General features: G+C 41.3%; 2 protein-coding genes across 2 annotated transcripts; one reads left to right on the top strand and one right to left on the bottom strand.

Moving 5' to 3' along the window:
- The first annotated feature begins 20 nt into the window (after positions 1–20).
- Positions 21–20,181, top strand: kcnn4 (potassium intermediate/small conductance calcium-activated channel, subfamily N, member 4). Its single transcript, XM_041941840.1, has 9 exons — positions 21–616; positions 6,634–6,729; positions 8,332–8,768; positions 11,351–11,486; positions 13,979–14,089; positions 16,355–16,476; positions 17,634–17,703; positions 18,512–18,678; positions 18,803–20,181. The coding sequence occupies exons 1-9, from the start codon at positions 224–226 to the stop codon at positions 18,804–18,806; spliced, it is 1,536 nt and encodes a 511-aa protein (XP_041797774.1). The 5' UTR covers positions 21–223; the 3' UTR covers positions 18,807–20,181.
- Positions 19,409–23,328, bottom strand: si:dkey-79d12.4 (zinc finger protein 135). Its single transcript, XM_041941839.1, has 2 exons — positions 22,961–23,328; positions 19,409–22,240 (listed from the first exon to the last, which is right to left on the bottom strand). The coding sequence occupies exon 2, from the start codon at positions 22,207–22,209 to the stop codon at positions 20,278–20,280; it is 1,932 nt and encodes a 643-aa protein (XP_041797773.1). The 5' UTR covers positions 22,210–22,240; positions 22,961–23,328; the 3' UTR covers positions 19,409–20,277.
- Between the last annotated feature and the right edge of the window lie 565 nt (positions 23,329–23,893).

Raw genomic sequence — 23,893 nt, 5'->3', positions numbered from 1 at the left:
GCAGACTGACGCACGCTCTTAAACATTAACCCATGCAAATGAGCGCGCAGCCTGCTGCCGTGTGCAAACAGGCAAACAGCATCAGTGCGCGTAAGCACGCCGCGCCGGTTGGTAGGAGTGTTAAGGTGAGGGTGTAGTAGAGGCCAAGTGTTTTTGTGACTCCAGCTACTTCGATGAGCTACAAACGAGAGAAGGGCCTGGTAGACAGTGCGCCCATCGGACTATGCCTCCCCCAACTTGGGAGGAAAGCAAAGGGGAGACCGGACAGGCGGAGGACGGAGCAGCGGAGAGCGAAGACAGGGAGAGATACGCAGGACGTCTCGTGTGCGCTCTGCAGATGGAGATGACAAACTGCAGCCTGCACGGCGACTCCAAAGTGGACTGTGTAAATAGCGGTGGCTCGATCAGCCGAAACGGCGGGGACTCTGCAGAAGTATCCGTGCCACTGTCACATCGGGCCGCTCTGATGGAGGGAGACAACCTCTTCAGACTGCGAGACCGAAAGTTTCTATTAGAGGATAAAAGGCGCCTTTGCGCGTTGGCTTTGGGCACCGCTGTGCTCGGGATACTGCTCATGATCATCCACGTCGAGATGTGCTCCTTCATTAATAAACGGGTAGGTTGAAGAAATTAACTGCACTCATGTCTAACCCAGTGGAAAGCTGATTGAAGCTGACTTCGACGTGTAGCTTGACTGCGTAACCAAAATCAAATAATTAAACTGGAAACGTTTGAAATGTGACACTTTGTTATGTTGACACTTGGCTCTAAAGCTGTAGCTTTCCAGCATGCTCCACATCCCCGTTTCCACTGCAGTTCTCTGCTAAAGCATGTCAGTCTCCAAACAACAAAAACCAAATCAAAACTTCAGCTAACGTGACATGTGGCACTTTTGCACTCGTTGCAAGCAGTGCATGCCCTGTAGAGCAGCCAAATCTGACACCTACATGACCTAAATTCACGTAGTCTTGTCAGCTGGTCGAGACATTTTAGTGATGGCCCTTGAACTCATCATCAAGTTGTAAAAATAATGGGCGAACTCATCACAGTCTTGCTTTCAGCACCATGCAGTGGAACTTAAGCTTGTTAACAACTGGCCTGCTGCTGTGCTCCTCTTTAACTCCCTGTGAAGCAGCTACAAGAGCTCAGAGTAGTTTTTCACTCACACTATAACAGAACTGATGCAAACAAATTAGGAGATTTATATTAAACCATGTTACCTTTTATTATGACACAATTCAGTAGCACAGGTAATCATATTTGGTGCAGAAAAACCATGCTTACACAACTGGCTCTATTTGTTGACATAACAGCTTCCTTGACAGCCCAAGCCCCATGCAGCACAACAGTAAAACCTGCACCTGGGCTTTGAACCTCGCTGACCCCCTGATTAGTTATTCCATTTCCAGACGCACTATTTGGTAGCACAGCCTCATGACATTAACATGCAGATCTCAGTGGATAACAATGCCAGGCCACACAATCAACAAATTATTAACTCCCCCTGACTTCCTACAGCACCCGCCAGCTCCACATGTGGAAAAAAGTTCTCATGCGTGCTGCACAACATCAGACCACCTCCATGCTGTGAAGTCAGTGATTGATTGCGGTGTCAAAGAGCCCCACATTTCTAAACTCACATCAGCTACAATCTTTTGAGAAACCTATGGAAATATGGCCTGACCTTCAAAAATATGGCTGATGCATTCAGGGAGTTGGACCTGGAGTCGTGAAATTAATGGCGCTGGCACGATTATGACATTGCTCTTCCAGTTTACAAATACGAACCAAGAACAGGTGTTGTCTGTCCACTCCTAACAACAGGCATGAGTTTCGCTACCATGGAAATGCTGATGCACTGGAAAAGTGTCCTCTGCTGCAGTTAAAGCATATTATTTTGGAGAGGCTGCATTACTGATTTGACCATAGCTTATATAACCATTTTCAGCATTCATCTTTAAGCTTCATGTGATGTCCAAGTCATGAGTGTGAGCTGGGACGGCTTCCTCCCCTGTGGACTGACGTGACTTTTCGGTCACAGTGGGGCGGATTTAACAAAGGTGGCCTGCCATGCAATACAGTATTATTGTTTTTCATTTTTTTGATGGCATTTTTAAGTTAACTGCAGGATACGTTGGAGCTGCCTAACTTGCATGCCTATCAAAGTTAACTCCAGTCCACAAAGTTATATTTTAAGATCACCTTTCCATGGTTATGCACGAAAAACAGGGCTATTTATGGAACGTTTTTCCACATTTCACCTCTTCCCCTACAGAGAGATTGCTCACAGTACTTCAGGCTATCTTTCCACATCATTTAGTGTATAATTAGAGTGTTTGCATTGCCAGTCTAAAAGTCTGTTGGAGCCAGGGGTGTGCACTTTGACCTGGATGCAACCTTATGTCCTCTTTTCTCCAGCTCTTTGATGCCTTCACAAAGACTTAACAATCCAAAACTGTATCAGCCTGAGGCTGAAAAGAAGAGCATGGTGCCCAGTATTTAAAAGAATAGAATAAAAGAAAACATACAGGCTGCCGTCATTGAAATATACCTCCTAGATATGGTATAATCTAATTAAATGTCAAGTTTGTTTGATATACAACCTTTTTTAATGGGGTAGGTAGGTTAGTTTTGGTAGGTTTACCATTCCTTTGCATATGAACTTGTCAGATTGTGCCCCTTGTCCTCTTCATCGTGCTGTATTGAAGATTCTAGCTGCTCTATATGTTGCAATGTTTTAACTGTTAACACTGGCAGCTTAACATGTATTTGTATTAACTGCTTGCATTGTACATTTCTCACTTTGCATATCACTTGACTTTCACCTTTCAGCTTTTTATTCCCTGCTTAGTTACAACCTTGATTCCAAAACAGTTGGGGTGCTGCTTAAAAGGTGAATAAATCAGAATGCAATCATTTTCAAATGAACTGCGTTTATTGACAACAGTTTTACAAAGTGTTCCTGAGTCCATGTAGTAACATTCTTTATCCAATCATGTGTTCTCAAAGTAATGAACCTCGCTCCATCCTCGCTTGTGAGCGACTGAGCCTTTCCAGGATGCTCCTTTCATACTCAATCATGATACTATCACCTGTTACCAATCAACCCGTTTACCTGTGGAATGATCCAAACAGGTGTTTTTGAAGCTATCCACTACTTTCCCAGCCTTTTGTTGCTTCTGTACCAACTTGTTTGAAATGTGTTGCTGCATCAAATTCAGAATAAGCAAATATTTTATAAAATTTATGAGGTAAAACATTAAATATATTGTCTTTGTACTATGTCAAAAAGTACGAGCAATTATAATTATTATGTTTTACACAGCATCCCAACTTCTTTGGAATCAGGGTTGAACTTCATGCCTGAGTTCTCCAGTTCAGATTTTATGTGGTGTTTGCTTTGATTTTTTAAAAATGCAATCTGGCCCTGGCCAAGGGCTGATGAAAGTGCCACTATATAATGGATGACAATTTCCTTGTGTGGTAGTTATGACTTATTAATTTTAACTGCCTGTACTTTGTTGAATGCACACCTAAAAAAGTAAAAGTGTGTATTTTTAAGTTTTGGAGTTAAACAACAAACTCCAATATTGAAATGCAAATCTAACATACAGCAATGTAGCCCTATGTTTCGTTAACATAAAGAAGTTCTAAACATTAATATTAAATTTCTCAAGGGTACAAACAACCATATTTTGCACATTTTGTGAAAGGACGCAGGATGCTGCAATGTGGTCACAGCTCACCTACACACCGAAACCTACGTATGCGGCACGTTACCACTCCAACACCAACATCCTGTGTCATTGTACAAGCAACAAGGTGAAACAAGCGCAAAAGCTTCCCAACTATGCCCATACAAAACAAGCTAAAACTTAATTTAGTGTAGTAAAAATCTATCATGTCTATCATGAACAACACTCGTCCTCCAAAAGATCACTGTTTTACTATATTACTGCATAGGGCAGTGATTCTCAGTTCATTCTCAGTCAGTGATTCTTCAGTCTACTGGAGGGCTAAACCAAAAGTAAGCCCATAAGAAAGAAAACCAGCAGTGATAAGCGTCCCAAGGACCAGGATGGAAAACCTGTTCTGCAAGGTACAGTAAAGAGGTATCCTCCTCACCTTCGGTCTTTCAGGGTGACTGGTCTGCAGGTTTTTGTTAATCTCTGACATCTAATCAGCCACACCTGTCCTGTACACTGTCTACCTGAAACCAGGTGCAGCTCCTTAAATATTTGTCCCATGATTTCAGTCATAAGCACACATTCAACCAAGAAGTCACCACTGACAGAGTCACTCGTCCTGTAATCTTACAAAATGTCAATATGTGTACTATATGTGTCTGTAGCACCCAGCAGTTACCATGTAGTACCCATAATCTTCTGTCACCAGGGAACAAATGTTCCACCTGCTGTGATGACTCCTTTTCCTATGACTGGCCCACTACATCAGTGTTTGCAGGATAATTTTTCTAAGCCTATCCTTAAGTTCATTATAGGATAGGTCTAGTTCCATGAGTGAGCTATAGCACAAGAATCTTCATGAAAGCTAATAAAGCCTCACTAACAAACCAAATTAGAAAACTAAAGTCAGATGCTTGTATTATTTCTTTGGAAGTATTTATTTATTACAATACATACAAACCAGACCACCTTCTTTTGCATTGGATTTAGTGTTTTTTGTTTTATTTTATTTTATTTTATTTTATTGGGTCTTGGGTGGCCTGTCCGGGTGACGGTGGATCGTTGACCGTCCAAGACTATGAGAAACAATCCGTGTTAAGGTTAACCCAAATTAGGTTCACCGGGCCTGAAATAACTGTTTCCAACAGGAAAACGTTACAAAAACAATTTTAGAAACTCGGCAAGAAACATGTTGTTGAACTCTCTGTTATGGAACGTGGTGAAATGTTGAGCTTTTGTGGGGTCTTCTAATTATCCCTGGACGAAATACAGACATGATGTGGATGCTTCGGGAGAAACTGTGGAAAATGGCGTACCTTGCCAACGGACGTCACACCGTACCACCTACACGCTCAAGTTTCCTCAAGTTTGAGAGTTTGTAATTATCTTTTTAACTGTAAACCACATTAAACTGCACTTCCCGTTAAAAACTTCCACTGACGTTGCATCAGTTGTTCTGAGATGCATGAGTGAAGGGTATAGCTCCTCCTTAACCTGCCGACTCCGAGGTCGTATGGCAGAGGCTTATGCTCAGTTCTCAATTCAGTTTGTGGAAACATGTAGACAATGAGGAGCAAACCATAGTGTGTGTATCTTTGTCTCCAGTTGTCAGTTCCCTGCAATGGAAAGTATTTAATTACAAGCACTCTTGTTACTGTAATTGAGTGGCTTTTAAGTACTTTATTTCGAGTACATTACAGAATCAGTAATTCCACTTTCATTAGGGCTAAGTACTGTACGTTTCTGATGACGCTCCTTTTAGAAAGGCAAGAAGCTTACAGTCATGCTGTTACAACACAATCAGCAGGATATTCCATTTAAATTAGTTGTAACTCAGGAAAGAAAATGTCTGTTCAGACCTTTACTATGAAGAAGAGATATTTAAAACAATTTTGAGAGCAGAAGGATTGATTGGTAATAATTGTAGAAAGCGTTTTCTTACTGAAAACAACATAGTATCTTAATGTGCGTGTAATCTTAGATCAATAGCACTTGATCCTCCACAAAGGTAGAAGGTAGTACAAGCTGCAACTAACTGCTAATCTGTCATTTTTCAATTAGCTGACCACTGTGGCACAAAGTGTCACAGCCATTCGAGGATGCCCCTCTCAATCAGGGTGTAGAGCTGGTGAAGGATCAGGTCCTTGCAGTCCAGAAACTCCTGTCTGTCAGTCTTTCAACACGGTTTAGGGGATTATGGCGATTTCAAATTGTGAAAAAAAAAAAAGAACAAATAGGTGCATTCTGGTCACTTGTGCAGGAAACCGCACATAAAAACAGAAATTGATTTGAAACATTAATAATAATAATAATAATAATAATAATACATTTTATTTGGAAGCGCCTTTCAGAGCACTCAAGGACACTTTACAGAGCGGGTAAAACATTGACAGTGCACAAAGACTGAGTTCACATATGAGAGATTTGAGTGAGCTACTTTCTTGAAGAGAGGCTTGAAGATGAGTGTCAAGCTCTTAACTGTGATAGAGTTGACTTATTTCCTTTTTAATTTGATATTCAGAGAATAAATATATTAGAAAATTTGCACATAAACACATGAGGCAGCATATGTGTTATATATGTACTTATATAGGATACTGCTCTAGGGACGAGTACGATCCCACCCTAACTTTTCCAGAGTGTGTGCTAATCAGTCAGGAGGCCACACTGGCCGGCAGCGACCATATGTTACCAAGTCACTGTCTGTTTTCAACTTTTATATCAGTCATTTTCTTTTAAAGCTAGTCTTACCTCTCTAATAAGCACTTTTACTTTAGCTGGATATTCTGGTACTCTTTCCACTCCTGTTATTACCACAGTGGACACAGGAGCAATTTCAAAAAAACATGTGATAATGGAGAACATCAATGGAAAGAAACTGAACCCCAGCTGTTGCAGAAAACCTTCCTTTTATGCCTTATCTCCCTTGTCTCTCTTTCCTTCCCAGAGCCCAAACGTTGCCTTAATCATCAACTGTTCCATCAGCCTGTCCACTGGGTGTCTCCTGGTCCTCATTATAGCTTTCCACTATAAGGACATCAGGGTGAGTTTGCCTTCTCCCCTTTGTTTCCAACAGTCTGGACGCCAAGTGCCAAGTGAGGGCCTGTGTGTGTGCATGCATAGGTGCATTGTTGATCTTCAGGGCTCAACTTGCCATATTGTGTGCATCACTTTTTATACCAGTTATGTTTGTTCCAAATTAAAGTGGTCAGAATAATACTTGAGAGGTACTTGAGGGCAATCGTTTTAGAAGGAGCTCTCGGTCCGCTGATGGTAGCCTCAACACTGATTATCTGTGTTATATTTGCTGTATACCTAAAAAACCCTTGGATGAAAACCTCAGCCCACACAGGCATGCACAGTGTTGCAGCAGCAATATTTTTCCAATCCACATGGCTTGCTGCCGTCGTGTGTGAATTCAATATGCATAAAGGGATTTGGTTGAAATTAAACAGAGTAAACATTCTTTCATTTGCCCTCATACACGCTCACAGCATGCGTATTCAATAAAGTGCATTACGAGCAAGTGCAGAAAGCACTGTGTGTGCGCACAGTAGTAATAAACACTGAACCGCTTTCAGTTCGAGGTATCTTTAAGTGTTTTTGGTCGGCTGCTGGGATCATACTTTCATACTTGTGTCTGATACAGACACAAGTGGGGTCCGTGTGAGTGTGAAGAGGAGATAAGGGGGGGCAGGTTTAGGGTGGAGGCTAACACAGAGGCAGTGCTCAGCAATATCTGATGTAATTCTGTGGTGTCAGAGGTGACAAACTGAATCAAGCCAAGGACATCAATATGCTTCAAGTCTCAATGAGTGGGAGCAAAGAGAGGAAAAGGTGCTTAATTTACTTTTGTCAACAAACTGAGTGACCACAAAGTTGTACATGGAGGGATGAACACATTCTTACTTTGTTACATGTGAACTACTCATACAAACTAACATGCAAGTATGTTTCAGGGATTCCTGGTGCATATTTGTGGTTTCATATCTTTCATATCTTTGTAGGAAAAACATTTTTCTTATGAGAGCCCCATGCAAACATTGTGTACTATAGTTAGCCACATCTTTGCATTTTTTAATCTTTTCACACACACACACACACACAAATGTGTATATGCGAGCATGCCACGTAATGGAATTTAAGCTCTGTTTGCTTTGTGTTATTCTGTTTTTTTACTGCACTGTTGTCCAGATAGAATTTTTGAATTTGTTCACCCCGAGGTTTGATGAAACAGTCGTAACATAGAGATCAACAGGTGCAACAAAACAGATAACACCTTGCAGCAACGTGTTATCTGTTTTGTTGCTTATCAAAGCAAGGTCCTTGCTTTGATAAGCACCTTCTTCTAATATCGTAGGAAAATAACAAATGTAATTGGAGCCGGTAAGAGAATAAAAAGACTAAAAAGTGTTTTGTATGTACGTTTCAAAGATAACCCAATCAAAGAGGATTTTTCTTCTTTAAGAATGTCCATATCCTTTTAAGGAAGATTTCCACACATTATATATTAACATATTACTATTATGATGATTGAAGATGTGATTGTGTTTTCACGTGTTTCCATCAGCACTTTATTATGTTTGTCTCTCACTCTCTGTCTCTTACTGCTTTGTCTCTCTTACTGCTCTCCTCCATCTTTCAGCTGTTCATCATTGACCACAACCAGGTGGACTGGCGTATTGCCATGACCAGCCATAGGGTTCTTGTGATCACTCTGGAGTTGTTAGTCTGTGTCATCCATCCTGTTGGCACATACTTGAAGGTCGGCCTCCATGTCAACTCCTCCTCCTCAGCGGCACCCTGTATTTCCAACCACCACAGCGAGGCCCTGATGGACATGGAGCTGCTGTTATCGATCCTGATGTTCCTCCGCTTGTACTTGGTGCACAGAACCATCCTGCTGCACAGCAAAGTGCTGCTGAGCGCCTCCTACAGGAGCATCGGCTCGCTCAACAACATCAACTTCACCTTCCGCTTTGTTCTCAAGGTACTGATGAACAAATACCCTGGACGCACGTTGCTGGTCTTCATCCTCTTCTTCTGGCTCACTGCTTCCTGGATGCTTACTCTGTGTGAGAGGTAGGGAAGAGAGCTACATGCGTGTAATCAATACAAATAGACTGATCACAAAATGGTACTAGTTGACTACTAGCAAAAAAAAATTATTACATTAGTGCACAATATCAAATAAGAGTTTAGTAAGTAGAGTAAATTTGCATCAAACTTCAAGATTGTCTGTCTATATCATGGTGATGGACCAAGGGTCCCAACAATGGGGGCCAGGGAGCCATCCCGAAATAATTGTGGCCCCTTTAAGTGAGTGACCTACCCTGTGGCATATGCGTAATAAGCTTCACAGGTGCGGCCCAATCACCAGTACCCGAACACACTGATAATCTTCTGCCACCCCACTGTGATGGGCACAAAAACATTTTTCTGTTTAAAAGTTAAGGTAAGGTAAAAATGGTTTTACAGATGGGTATGTGACAGACTATTTCCTGGCCAGTAACTTCCGGGAGGGGCTGGTGGCCAGGGCTATTTTTACCTTTGGACAGAGTAAGGCTGGCTGTTTTCCCCAATTTCCAGTCTTTGTGCTAAGCTAAGCTAACCTTCTGCTGGCTGCAGTTTCACAGCTAGCACACGACGGTGAGGGTGGTATCAATCATCTCACATAACTCTTGCAAAGAAGCCAAATACTTATATTTCCTTATGGATATTCCTTTCTTCAATGCAACTTTCCCAACATACAGCATGGATATATGTTTGCTGTAGAGCTGTTTGCAGAACAATGACATAAAGTGAATTTGTGTTTCAAACTCAATTCACCCTAAAATGTCACCAGGCTACAAAAGTAATATTATTGGTATTTTTGTGGTAAAACAATGATTTACAAAGTAAACCCTATCTGCAAGAATTAATGTTTCATGATTGCTTTCACTGTTAAATTCAGTATTTTATTCTCTTCCGCAGATGTCTGCAACACACACACACACGTTACAGCCCTGTCTGTACCCAGACTTCCACTCCCCGTCACACACATGCACATAAAAAAAACAAAATGCTTCGTAGTTTAACATTCCTCATCAAACCTTGATGGTCAATTTGACTTTCCTGTTCAGAATGCATTTGTAATAACTGATTCGATAATCATGATATTCTATTTTGTTACTCTAACAAATTGTTCTTTATAACGTGAGCCAGCTCAACGTCAGCCTTATCCTCTGCAGTCTGTTCGGCTGTTTGAACAGCATGAGGTCATTTGTTCATTTGAACCCTAATGGGAGGTTTTTCTTCAGTTTCACATGTCTCAGTCGTGTATGTTTTGGTTTGTCAAAAGTAATAAAGGAGCTCGTGACTGACAGCTGATAAGACTACCAAACCTTTTAACATCAACTGCAACCAGCCATTTTCTATTTGGGTCGATTACCACGTCCAGGAGACAGATGAACACTCGCACACTGCCTGACCTGTTTGTGTGGCTTCTGCCAAGTGTACGCTTGACTTGTGCTATATAATGTTTTACAAGTTTACACTGGCATTCACTTCCTTTCTTCCTCCCTTCTGTAAACATCAGCTCAGACAATGCTGTTTGGCTAACAGACAACACCTTGATCAAACTCAGACCAAAGGGTTGACTTTAGGGATCAGGTTAGCACTTTATGTGACAGGTTCCAAAGGAACTGATATACAGCGGTAACAAAGGACAGTGTAATTGAGTCCTGATTATCGGTAAATTGATTATTGGGAATGAAAATGAATCCATCTGTACACTTCCAATGACATGACATGACCAATTAATTGCTAGTGTAACCTAAGGAGTCTTTAAGCGGGTGCACAGAAGGGCAGTTGAACATCAAAAATGTGAACTGTATCAGCGTATTTATAGGGTGGAGGGATGTCACAATATAAACAAGGAGCTTGTATAAATTTGTCCATGGTCAGAGCTTGTGTCACCGTTTTGTCATTTTAATATTTTTCATTTTATTACGCCAGGGCAGACATTGTTGTCCTGCAATGAGCAGGGCTGTTTCGTGGTTAATGTGATTGTCCACAGGATCTTTGCATCAATGTGAAGAGGTGCCCGGATTTGCCAGATATGTTATTTGCTGTAGCATGTTGATCAATCCAATGATTTTCCAGAAAACTTCCTGGATCAAAACATTTTCAGCACTGATATTTCAATATCAAATTACATAGGCTGCGATAGACAATTTTAGCCACCACCCACTCCTATATGGAAGATAAGGTCTCCATATAAAATTCACGATTTAAAAATGAATTAATATGTCATTTGGTTTAGATAGAGCAGTTCTTTTATAGTGATAGCTCTAAATTAAAAATCACTTCAACTAACAAAACGTACATAACTGTCTCAGAACTTTGTCTCTGTTGTCTCTATAAAACCTACTGAATTATATCGTTATGTCAAGGAAATGTCCAAGGAAATCATCAGAAAATTGCAGACCCCTAAAATAAAATGTTACTTGCGTACTTTTAAAAATTGTAACTTTTAAACACTTGGTTTTGAACACAGAAGTTAAATATTCTTGCGGATGTTAAGATCTACGATGGCTGGGCTTGTGTAAAATTTTATACTGGTCTTGATTATGTTAAGAGACAGTGAGATTCACACAAATTTGCCCTGCTTTCTCTCCCCGCAGGAAGACCCAGGAATCGACAGGCCACATGGACACGGCTCTGTGGCTCATAGCCATCACCTTCCTCACAGTGGGCTATGGGGATGTGGCGCCCCACACCACCTGCGGCAAGGCGATGTGTCTCTTCAGTGGAGTCATGGTAACTTGATGGGTTGCTTGTTGAGTAAATGTCATTCTTTAGAAACTGAAGATCTCGTGCTCTTTTGAGATCCGTCATGAAATACAAAAACAGTTTTGTGCAGGTGCTAAAGAAATCCCACGCAACTGCACGCATATTGAAGGATATAAAACACACGATACTTGTTGAGGCATTCATGACATTTCATGTCAAGTGTTTGTTTTGGCTCTTTTGGCCTCTTATCAGAAATTGAACTAGCCAGCTCAGCAGTAGTGGTTTGAACACAAAAGAAATTTAATGCAGAGTTTCATAAACACAAAGAATGGAGGCGTCTTTCACTTTTGTATTTCAAACCAAACTACCTGACATTTCTCTGCAAAGACTACCAGCTTGATGAGGCGCTAAAACAACACGTCTGTTGTGGTTTGTTTCATTTTGCTGTGCTGTTTCTGTACCGCTCCATTTTCTCCATACCCACTCTGTTATTCAGTTTCTGCTCTGCCCTGTTCTGCTCTTTTTCGTTCTCATTTTAGTTTATTCATTTCTATTTTGTTCTAATTTGTTCCGTTTTATTGAGTTCTGTTCTGCATATTGTTCTACCCCTCTCTGGGTTGTTTCTTTCCCTTCTATTTCTCTTCTGTTCCATTGCAGCAACTCTTCCCCCATTTTTCCTATTTAATTTTTCCCATTTCATATCGGGTCAGTTCCGTTTGGTTCACTTCTCTCCTGCACCTTTTGCGTTCCATCCCAGCCCATTCTGCATTATTCCACTGGTTATCTTGGACACATTAGAAGTCTTTTGCCCAGCTGCACACCCTCGGTGCTGACAGACGCGAATGCCTTCATTCCCTTGTGTGTGTGTGTGATCTAGATCACAGCTGTAAATTAAGGACCTTGGCAGCACCAACCACTCACATGAAAAGAATGAGGGAGGAAAACTGTCAGCATGCAGTGGGCACTGTGCACTTCACACAAAACATCTGTATGGAGCGAGATGACTCTGCTGAGTGATGACATTGTTCTGCTGACATCTCATCTGGTCATACTTTGTCGAAATGTTGTAAAATACATCACACTACGGGTTCAGATTTGCATAAGTCTTGATCTTAATTGACATTCTAGAGAGAAAGTAGAGAAATGCTATTACAGCATTTTTATGATGATGCAAATGAGTGGCAAGGTTAAGACTGACAAAAAGGAGGGGTCAGAGATAGAGATGCAGGGTTAAATGCTGGAATGATATTTGATGTAAAACAAAGAGTTACAGTAAAGTAAAATAAACAGTAAGTCACTGATGGTAAGGAGTAGCTCTGTGTTTGAATAGGCAGTAGACCACCTCACCTCTGCTGCGTTAAATTCTGGTACAAGCAGATAAGAGTCATTGCCATGGCTCTGGATGTGGGCACGAGTCCGGTTTAGACACCTCCGTGACAGAGTGGAAAACAATCTTTTCCCTCTCTCTTTCTCCATCTGCCTTGTTTTTATAAGCTCCCCCCCTTATAAGGGAAAACTTTCCACCATATCCATTTTTAGGTGGTTTATTGCCTTTGGCACCACTACAACAGGAGGGTGTGCCAACCTGTGCCAGTGATTTGGAAAAAAATAAATTTCCTTCTCCCATCAGGGCAGTTGTGGGAGCCAGTCACTGGGGCTCTCACACCTGTAATATGGCTGTAAGCCTCTATGGTCAGCACTTCTGCTTCACTCCAGCCATAACTAAATTTGCAGCTGTGTTCAGGGGTTGACAACACTGTTTGCGTGCCGTCACTGAGTGCAGACGGATCCAAGGAAAGAGTACCTCCCAGGTTTCACAGACACTGTAATGATAGATATTTTGTGGCTGTTGGAGTGAAGTGTCACTTCAAAACAGTGGTTTGTGCTCTCTTATGCTCATGCTCGATCTCTCCTTCTTTCTCTTTTTCCAATGCAAGCTGAAAAGAGGAAAGCAGGTAAAGTCTCCCGATCTTCTTTCCGTTGTGGACATGAAATCAGTGCAGTGTTTTGTCTGTGTTTCCGATGACGTGTCGTTCTGTGTGACTTTGTGGATGCGATTCGCTCTGCGGCCCATCTGAATCTTCACCATCATTCTGTAGTTCCCTGTCCGGCAAAAGCACGAAGCTATTCTCAGAGGAAACCAGCACTATAACAGTGCCACAGAGGCCTGTGTTTAGCCATTGAACTCTCTGTGTAAATATAACTTTGATTTATTGGACGAAACCATATGAGGTATGAAGATCAACATTCAGTTTTCTGAATAAGTGCTTTCCCTTGGTGGAGCAAAACACACAAGACTCTGCTGACTCTTGGGGATTTAGACAGATTCAGACTTAAAGTCAGACTGTAAAAGTTAACATCAGCTTCTCTTGAGTTCTGCCTTGTTGATGCAAGTATTCAGGATCAATCTCCAATGCTTACGTGATTATTGAGAAACTGTTTAGAAGACAACCAGATGGTAGATATATCCGTAACCATGGCAACACTGTGTGTGTGTGTGTGTGTGTGTTGGGTTTTAGGGTGTAGCCTGCACTGCCATGCTGGTGGCAGTCGTTACCAAGACGCTGGCGTTGAACAAAGGAGAGAAACACGTGCACTTCTTCATGCTGGACATCCAGATCTCTAAAAGGGTAAGAGTAAAATAAGTTATCCAGCAGAAGTATGTTAGAATGTCATAGATTCCATTATTACAACTCACCGACTAGTGATTTACTCTTTGCAACACTCTGACACTTCATCAGAAATATGACGTGTGGATGTACATGCATGCATCTCTGCTTGAGGTTTTGCTCTTTCTTATCCTTTGCGTCACTCTGGCAGCCTTCATCGGAAACTGTCACTTCAAAGACAACATATTTTTGCACGTTTTGGCTCATTCACTGCAAATCGTCTGCATTTTATATTGCTGCTAACCCCGTTTCAGACAGTGCTGTAGTGTTTCAGATTTTCAAGTGTACCTTCCCTCTAATTTCTGTCTGAAAAATCAGCTCACAGAAACTTGAAACTTGTTTTAAGTTAGGTAATCCATCACGATGAACACCATGTCTGTGTTTATTGTTGTCAAAGTCGCTGGAACGTTGCGTGGTAATGCAGCTGTAAGTGCAGAATGATTGGAAAAGCCTGCACTGCATTGGCAGACAACAATAACATAACTCAATAACTCAATAACACTTTGGTATGCTTTGGAAAATGCTTGACCGTTATGTAAAATATGTTTGTGTTGAATAGGCCAAAAGATGTAACATTCTGGTCGTTTAATAGAAAACCACAATAAAGCAGAATTCAGCAATTTATGATGGAGGAGGTGCATACAACTATTATTACATTAACAACTGCATGAAGCTCAGATAATTCACTCTTAACTTCATCTTAGGGGTCATGTCATGTGACAAAATGATGACATCACAGGCTCTTGTGCCAACCCTAACAAAGACATACAGATCAACATTAAACGTCCAATACAACAGGTGCAGCAAACGGCTGTTGAAGGTGTGATTTTTACATTTGAAGGTGCTTTAATGAGAGATAAACAGACTCTTATCTTTGTAGCATTTTTGTGATGATATTTATCTGATGGTCAAATAAACTTTCCTATAAAAACGTTGGGTAAACAGTCAACCGGCCTCCCTTCCATCAGAGGTTACTGCTGCACAGCAAGACTAATTAGAGATGATACAGCGGATGGAGCTGTCAGGATGCAAGCGTCACTACTTTCCATGTCGCATGCATGTTCTGGTTTTTTAGCCTTATTATAATGATTTTTTTTTCCTTTAAAAAAGAGACACCAGAGGACAGGATAGTGTGGGAAAAGAGGAGGGAGATGAGGTCTGCCAACCTCTTTATAGCATTTTCAAGGCGTCAAACAGAGGAAATCATCTGATCTCTGTCAGGAAAGAAACTTGTGTCAGCTCAGGACGGTGCAGCGACGGACAGGAAACTGGTTGAGCTTTCTTGTGTGTGTGTGTGTGTGTGTGGTGATGGGGGCAGAGAACTTACTCTACACTTGGCCAGGATTCAAGTGTTTGCTTATTGATGGAAAATAGGAGGTGTCTGATAAGTCAAAGCTTACAAGGAAACGTCATAAAACCGGGAAGTTTCTTAGGAATATACAGTAAATGTGTATTGACTGACAGAGTTCCCACAATCATAGTTTCAGGTTGTGCATTGTATGCTGTGCTACACTTTCTCACCAAACTGTAAATGTCTGACTGCAGTAGGTGCACTGTGTTGGAGGATACAACCATTTCCTGCTCTCTTAGTGGCTGCATCCTGTCGCTAGGTGCATCTTTGTGCCTTGCTTGTCGTTGTTCTGGTGTGTGTGCGTTTGTGTATGTTTGTGCGTGTGCGTGCATTCCTCTGTACTATCTGGTGCAGTCCAAATTTACACTGATGGGAACAAGGGAAGACATCTGGATGCAGACACTGACAGCCTCTATTAATAACCCTCACAACAGGGCCAGAGTGAGATCACCACAGGGCACTTACAGTGATTTCTGCAGGAAGACAAACAGACATGAATAGAATCAAAGAGAAAAGTGCAAAAAGGTGATACTGGAGAGATCCTTTAATGTCTAAACATCACTTCGAGTTTGTGTGGCCTGTCCTTCAAATTCTTGCGAATGAGCATCTTTGTGAAAATAAGACCGTCATAGTTCTGCATCACAGAGCAATGGATTGAACAGGAAGGACTATCTGGATTTAATCAGCTGGCTCGGATGACTCGTGCTTTTGCTACCCGTTGTAAAATGATTGATATCAACCAGATTCTGTCTAAAAAATACATTAAGTTCTCTGTGTTTTTGTTTGATTGACTTTATCTGTGTTTTCTGAGTGCCTCAGCTCCTGGAAGCTCCATGTTTGCTCAGTCGATTCTGATGTTTTTGCCTCTTCACCAGATCCGCCACGCTGCTGCCAATGTGCTAAGGGAATGCTGGCTTCTGCACCGCACAAACCTGACAAAGGGCAACCGCGGTGAGCACCGAAGACACCAGAGATGCCTTCTGGAAGCCATCAGAGTGTGAGTTACTGTATCGCAAAGTGATACCTTCAGGCAGGATGTCTGTGTGTGTTTGTGTCTGGGCGAGGTATGTGAACGGGTGCTGGTTCCTGTGCCTTACATGTGTATTTTACGGGTCATTAACTTTGTGTCAACATGTTTAACCACAGAGTCACAGTTTTTAATGGCTAATTTAGATTACTAATTAGACTCGTTTGCCTCTTTTATGTGGGCAGGGCATGTGTGAACAAGGGTCCACCCTTTTATTATACAGAATTCAAGGCAAGGCCCTGGCAAATAGTTTTTTCTTTACTATTTACAGTATAGTTTGTCAGTAATACACAACATATTGTATATATCCTCTGCTCATCAAGGAAGAGAGCATGGAAACTATTACATTTTCCATTTGAGTTGTGTCTTCGTGTTATTGAGCCCATGCTTCTCCTCTAAGAACAAGTTGATTGCACAAGACAGGAAGTCCAGAAGTGCGATTGTATGCTTCATTATCCTGACAACAGGATTATGTGTGTGAGTGTGTGTGTTACCCTCAGTGGAAGGGTTGTACTTCCTGCTTTACACCGGGCAGAGCCACTATAAATAAATACACTGTGGAAAGTATGTGCGAGAGGGACCTCCACACACCTTGGGATTAAGAACAGTATACTGTAATGAGATCATCACTCCATCACTCTAAGGTGTTCAGAGACCAGCTGCTTGATTGCTGTATTGGTTTCTATATGTTCTTTTAGTGGTTTCAAGATACTAAATTTAAGTCTTTTCCAGCTTTATATGTCAAAAACCTTCTGGCAATGTTTTATAGCTATTTAAGGAACACAGTGTGACTCCTGCATGTTGAGTAGTGGAATACTCAGTTGTAAGCATATTGTTCCACAAATCAGGGGCTCTGTTGTGCCAGGACTGTTCCATTTGTCCAAACATAGTATCCATTCATACATAGACACTTTGAAACTTTTCTTGAAGCATTGAAACCCTGAATTTCACCCCCGTTAACATCCTGTTACCTTCTTTAAATAAAAGAGATGGGCTTGCATGAAATTAATTTGAACTTTCAGTTTCTGTGTTTCAGTGTAACATTTGGAACATTGTGAGCAAAATACATTTGTCTGAAATACTTCCACATGACTGAGATCTATCAAACCCTTTTTTTGTCTGCACAGATTTCGGCATTTACGCCTCAAACAAAGAAAACTGAGAGATTACGTCAGTGAGATGGTGGACCTCCCTAAGGTAAGGTTTGGTTCCATTGGAAAGGCTCATGCCAAATAAGATGACAAAGATCCCCCGAAAAACACTCACTACTTACATAGACGGTTACGCAGCATTTTACAGGCTGTTTATCGCTAGGTGTTCAGACACATTAAATGCTTGTTAAAAAAATCTCCATAAAATGTCTCAGGATTCATTTGTGTCAGGAATTCATTCTTAGGCCCAGATAGGTTTTCCATGAGGAATGAACCCAATATTACCCAGTCAGAGACATTAATGTGTAATTTATGCACTTAAAAATGCATTTTCTTGATTGATTTATGTGGAAAAAAGCCTAGTTTTTCCACACTGCAAGTGTAGCCTCTTGGTAAGATGACAAAAGCAAACCATGCCTTGGTCACTTTTTAGTCAGTTAGTCTGTAAGTTGAGCATGCTGCTCTCTCTTACAGACTGAGCGCAGCTCAGCCCCAGGGAGCATAGAGGACTAAAAGAATAACCAGATTTGTTGCTACTGGCTTCTCTTTTTTTTTTAATCAAGTTTCTAAAGAAGCTGCAAAACAAAGTTAAACACTTTGTAAGTTGCCAACGCTGTGGTGGTTTCAACTCTGCCTCAGTACATTGGCTTGCAACTGTCACACGTGCACAACATAACAGTCAGTCAGTGAGAGACTTGACTCTCCAAAAGCTATAAATCTGTAGCATACATTTAAAATGTGTCTGCACAGATTCCAGTGACATTAGACAGGTTTATGGCTGTAGTTGACCTCCTAGTGCTCATCCCTTGTAAATTTAAACGTTTGCATTTGCATTGTGTGGCTGATTTCAACAGATGCAGATGATCATGTGCGACCTCAGTGCCAATTGGAATAACTCCTATCGGGAGCTGGAACAGCGTATCCTCTCCATGGAGCAGAAGTTGGACGAGCTCAGTCGCTGCTTCCAACAAACCTCCGAGCTACTTTCTCATGCCCTACAGCACCGCAACCCAGAGATCAGGTAAACAATGCTAACACCTCCCAGTTGCGGCAGATCTGTTGACAACACAGTCCAGGATGTGGTACATGAGATGAATCAGAACACGCCTCCCAAGGAAAATCATTTTTTGGTTGTTTTTTCGCAGGTGACATGGCTTCATATACTTGTTATGGAGGCAGATAATTGTCGTTGGTGGTTTCATCTACAGTATCCATGACCAAGAAGTGGTAAACCCAGAGCTGCTCCAGACCCATAACATGCTGAACCACTTGGAGGACTGGCAAAACTACTCAAGATCTCATCCTCTGGCCCAGTGCTGAGTGCACTGCACAATGACCCATAGTTGAAAAATTATACGGACAAAATAAGACTTCCATTCACTGTGGGAGAATCAGTGCATTTTGAGAAATCTGTTGTTTTCAGCAGTTGTACAGTATTTGTGATGGTGCACAAAGAACTGAATTATTCTCAAACAAGGACAGTGGAGAGCCTTGTAATCCACACTGTCAAAGGCCAGTCCAGGGCTCGCTAACTATTTCTAAGGTTTCATTGATGGACTCCGTCACTGCCTTATTCCTGTGGAATAAGATATATATTTTTACAACTTAATTTTATTTTAAATTTCTTGCAATGTTTTATTGTTAGCATAACCAGTTTTCTAAAAACAAAAAAAACTCTTGCAAATCCTCTTTTTCATCAGCAGACTAGCTTGTAATGCTTTCCTCTAAACCATCAAGCAAATTGTAAAATAAATGATGCATTTTAATGCTCAACCAAGAGAAGAAACTAAACTTCAGTTCAAGTATTGTGAGAAGAAATTCTTTATTCAAAGTTTAAATCCTTGGGATTTTAAGGGATGTCAAATGAAAGTCAGATTAATGTCTACATTGAAGGTTGTAATCATCAGTTTACACCTGTTCTGATAACAATGAAACTTGAGCGTAAGCTGCCATGTAAACTCCCCTCTTAGTAACACAACAGCCCCCTCTAGTGGAAATGAATTAAGTAAACTACATAATATTGAGGACCCTTAATGTTAAAATTTTGAAGATTATATAACCACAAAAAAAGTCATGCTATTTTTGACCAAAATACCAAGACCTCAACAAGGTCTCAATGGAACATAACATTTAGATCAGCTGTAGTTAAAACAAATCTGAAAAACAGAAGACAAGAGGACTCAAAAACTCCCATACAAATCTCACTGTTAAGAATGCACTTTGTGAGAAAAATTACCATAACTGGATTAACTCTTTCTCTGGAGGATAAACTGGAGTATTGATGTGTTTTAACTTAATCCAATATTGAAAAAAGTTCATTGTGGGTTCATTTGAACTCTGGTTTGCTGTCAAAAGAACTTCTGAGGAACTTGTTCTAACCCTGTTTACTATGTATCATTTGCACATGGTGAAAACATGTTACCATCCAGGACATGCTTATAATTAAAAGCCATTAAGAACAAACATGTATGTGATTTTGCTTTGATTGTATCTTGATAATACACAAATTAAAGTGGTGACAATCCAATGACATCTGACGAAAGATCCCTTTAGATTTAACACCTTGTTTTGAAGTGCGGTGCACAAACCACAGATAAACCAGAGTTATGTAAGTGCGTTGTCATTTCAAGGGCTTCCTCAATCTTTTTGTTTTTGCCCTGTTTTGAAGTTGGTGCCATATGTATGCCGAAGGTCTAAAGAATAATTGTCCACAGTCACATGTGAATGGCATTCTGCACTTTTTCTTAACTTTACGTTTCCATTTATGTCCAGAATTGGATTTTTTCTGTGAATTGCCCTTCATGTGCTCAGCGATGAGTTTTGCTCCTGTGAAAGTCTCCCCACAGCTGACACAGATGTAGCTTACTGTCTCTGCATGCTGAACACAATGTCGCAGGAGGTGCAGCCGGTGCTTAAAAGCTCGGCCGCACTGGCACTGGTGTGAGCGGCGGCCTCGGTGGAGGTAGCGGTGGCTGATGATGAGGGAGGGCTGCCTCAAGATGGCACCACACTGCCTGCAAGGGTAAGGTGCCTTGGAGCGCCAGCCTGTGTTCATGCGTTTCATCAAAGCCACATCCTGGCTGTCATTCTCGAACATCGCCATAATAGTGGGCATTTGCGGAGAGGCAGGGTCAGAGGCCGCAGCGGCTGGAGTTGTGTCAGTGGCACTGGGGGCAGGGACAACTAAAGGTGCAGAAAGGCAGCTTAAAGCCTGGTTGGCTGGCTGACCTGGGACACCGTCTTTCCACGATTCAACAGGTGCAGCAGCCGATGCCAAGCATATTGGGGCAGGTCTGTCTGGATGGGAGGAGGATTTCGCAACAGTGGACAGTGATCCTGCATAGGTTTGGCCAATTCGGAGCTTTCCATTAATGACCTGATTGAATACATTGGGAGTCCCAATGGCTGACTGGGCTGCTGTGCCAGGGAGACCTGGCGAAACCTTTTTATCAGTTAACACTGCTGGATTGGTAATGATGCATACCTTGGTGCTGACCACCGATGTGTGAACTCTGGTGACATGGTTGAACAAAGTTTTCTCAGAGGTGAAGAAGGATTTGCATATATTGCATGCTTGCGGCATTGACTCGGAGCAAAAGAGGACCAAAGGTGGTTTGCTTCCTTTGGGACACTGGTGGTGATGGTACGAGTTCTCATGAGAGAAAACTTGGCCACAGACGTCACAGGAATACAAGGGCATGTAGTGTTCATTAAGAGACGTCTCAGTTAGAAAGAGCTCTTTGCACAGTGAACACTGATATTTCACCCTTATACCACTACAGTGCAACAGATGGAGCTTCATAGACCTAAATGGCCCTCTACCACACGAAGCACATATTGAGCTATTAACACTAGGAAGGACTGCCGGGGTGTTTTTAGAGTGCGGACTATTAGAAGAGTCACTGGAACAATCGGTTGAACTTGAGTTCGAGCCACCATCTGATTCTGGATCATTCTGACACAAGTCTGCAGATTTCAAGCATGTCTTATCATCATCGTCAGAATCCGAGCTTGTAGATTCATCTGCTTTCTCACTTTCTATATCATTATCTTTGTCATCTTCACCTACTATATACTCCACGCTGTTTTCAGGCGTCTTAGGTCTCTCAGGCTTCATCTCAATTCTTTGCTGAGGTTTCAACTCTGACACTAAGCCACACAGCGCTGAGTTTGTGCCTTGATGTGCAGTCTCATTAGAAAAGTTGTCACTGTTCTTACTCTGTTGTATGACTGCTGAAATCAAAGAGGGAGCTTCTTGAAATGGAGCTGAGCCCATGCAATGTGTCTCTGCATGCTTGTTCAACTCCCATACATTACTGAAAGACTGATGGCACTTCTTGCAGAGGGGTGGCGAGTGTGCATTATCCAGGTGCGTGGAGAGTGACGTCAGGCGCCGGAAAGTGACCTTGCAGATGTGGCAGGTGGCTTTGATATTGTGGCTTTTGTAGTGTGACATCAAGCTTGTTATGCTGCTGTATTTTTTGCCACATTCCCAACATTTCCTCTTTGTGGATACACACCAATCATCATCGCTGATCGAGTCTTCAGACATAAGGAGCTGGTCAAGGCAAACTCTGTGTGGTCTGCAATTTAAAGCAGATTGGACAGAGTCAATTTAAAGCTGTCTGGGACTAAATCAATATTACAGGCTTCATACAGGCATCACAGCAATGTATACTTTAGAGCTGAAACAATTACACTACACATTGATTAGCTGACCGATAAACAGGTAATCATTTCATATTATCTTTGCTAATTTGTCAAAGTGGTTCATCAAGCAAAAATTCCAAACATTCTCTGAAGCACCTCAACAGCTGTTGTGTCAGATTGCTAAAAGAATGTGTCCAGAAATTCATGGTCCCCAGAGGATGACATCGGCTGACTTTGTGGATCCCCCTGACTCTTCCTCCAGCGCCACCAGCTGACGTGACGTTCACCTGTGTGGCTTTGAGTAAAATAACTCAACCACTGCATGTATGGCCATTAGATTTGGTACAGACATTAACACTCCACTCAGGATGCATTATAATAACTTTGGTGATCTCCTGACTCTTCTTGTAGCACCATCCTCAGGTCAAAATTGTTCAATTCTTTGGTTTATGGCTAAATACCTGAAAAATGGCATTCCCATCAGCCTCAGCTGTGTTTCGTGCTAATTAGCAAATGTTAGTATGCTAAAAAGCTGAGAGGACGAATATGGTGTAACTTATTTGCTTAACAATAACTTAGCATGTTAGCATTGAGCCATGTAACATGACCCCTCAATATATTTATTTTCACCTGCACAACCAAAATGAACTTACCTTTGTCCACAAGTAGAAACTGGACAAGAAAACTGTTGCCTCCAGCACAGACAAATGTGAAATAATTTTATGCCTCCACAACAGAAGGTTATGGTTCGTCCAAGTCAGTTAACGAACGGTTACTCTGCGTTTACAGTTACCTAAAAAACACAAATCGCTAACGTTAACGTGGACTTGTATGTCATTATTTGGGTTTTTGGAGAAACAATAGCCTCTATTCGAGATTTCTGTCTGAAACACATCCATCTGTACAGACGACGAGGATACAGATACAATTCAGCAGCATATTACAAAAAGAAAAAAACATAAACCCTATAAATTTCATATCTGAAGACACCGTCATGTTGCTGATGGCGTCCACACATAGAGCTCCTCCATATCCGCTGTAAACCGGAAGCGAGACGCCTACGTTTCCCAGAATGCACCAGACGGGAAGTTTAATAGTTCTGCATTTTTCAGCGTTTGATATACTAACAAATGACAGAAATTATAGTTGGCAGAGTAATTCAGTTCAGTTAAAGTTTTATGAAGCCTTTATTTCAAAATAATTTCAGGCCAAACGTGTAAATCAGGCGGCCTTGAATTATCATTTGCTTTGTTTTCTTTATTTGAAGGAAACTAGAAGCCCCCTTGTTCTCTTCTCTTGAACGCTTATTCTATATACAGTAATAATAATAATAATAATAATAATAATAATAATACCGTAATATATTATATCTTTAAGAAACATAGCATAGCCGGATGTAATTATTGTTAATTTACTTTCTAATACAATGAGATAAAAAAAAAACTTTATTAATCCCACGCCAGGGAAATTAAATTCTTACATGCAGCAAAAAAAGCAGCACAACACGACTGAAAAAGAGCAGAGTGTATTATATCCTCTTATTTTCATGTATATGGCAAAATATACCGAATAGCGAAATTATGTCA

The sequence above is a fragment of the Chelmon rostratus genome, chromosome 8 (genome assembly GCF_017976325.1).
Source record: "Chelmon rostratus isolate fCheRos1 chromosome 8, fCheRos1.pri, whole genome shotgun sequence".
Taxonomy (NCBI): Eukaryota; Metazoa; Chordata; class Actinopteri; order Chaetodontiformes; family Chaetodontidae; genus Chelmon; species Chelmon rostratus.
This window is presented reverse-complemented; position numbering and strand designations above follow the sequence as displayed.

Bases quoted from the DNA above. Each gene is read 5' to 3' on its own strand.
- kcnn4 (XM_041941840.1), top strand. From the start codon at position 224: ATGCCTCCCCCAACTTGGGAGGAAAGCAAAGGGGAGACCGGACAGGCG. The intron at 6,730-8,331 runs GTGAGTTTGCCT...TCCATCTTTCAG, and splicing joins TCCACTATAAGGACATCAGG to CTGTTCATCATTGACCACAA. The intron at 14,090-16,354 runs GTAAGAGTAAAA...CCTCTTCACCAG, and splicing joins ACATCCAGATCTCTAAAAGG to ATCCGCCACGCTGCTGCCAA.
- si:dkey-79d12.4 (XM_041941839.1), bottom strand. From the start codon at position 22,209: ATGTCTGAAGACTCGATCAGCGATGATGATTGGTGTGTATCCACAAAG.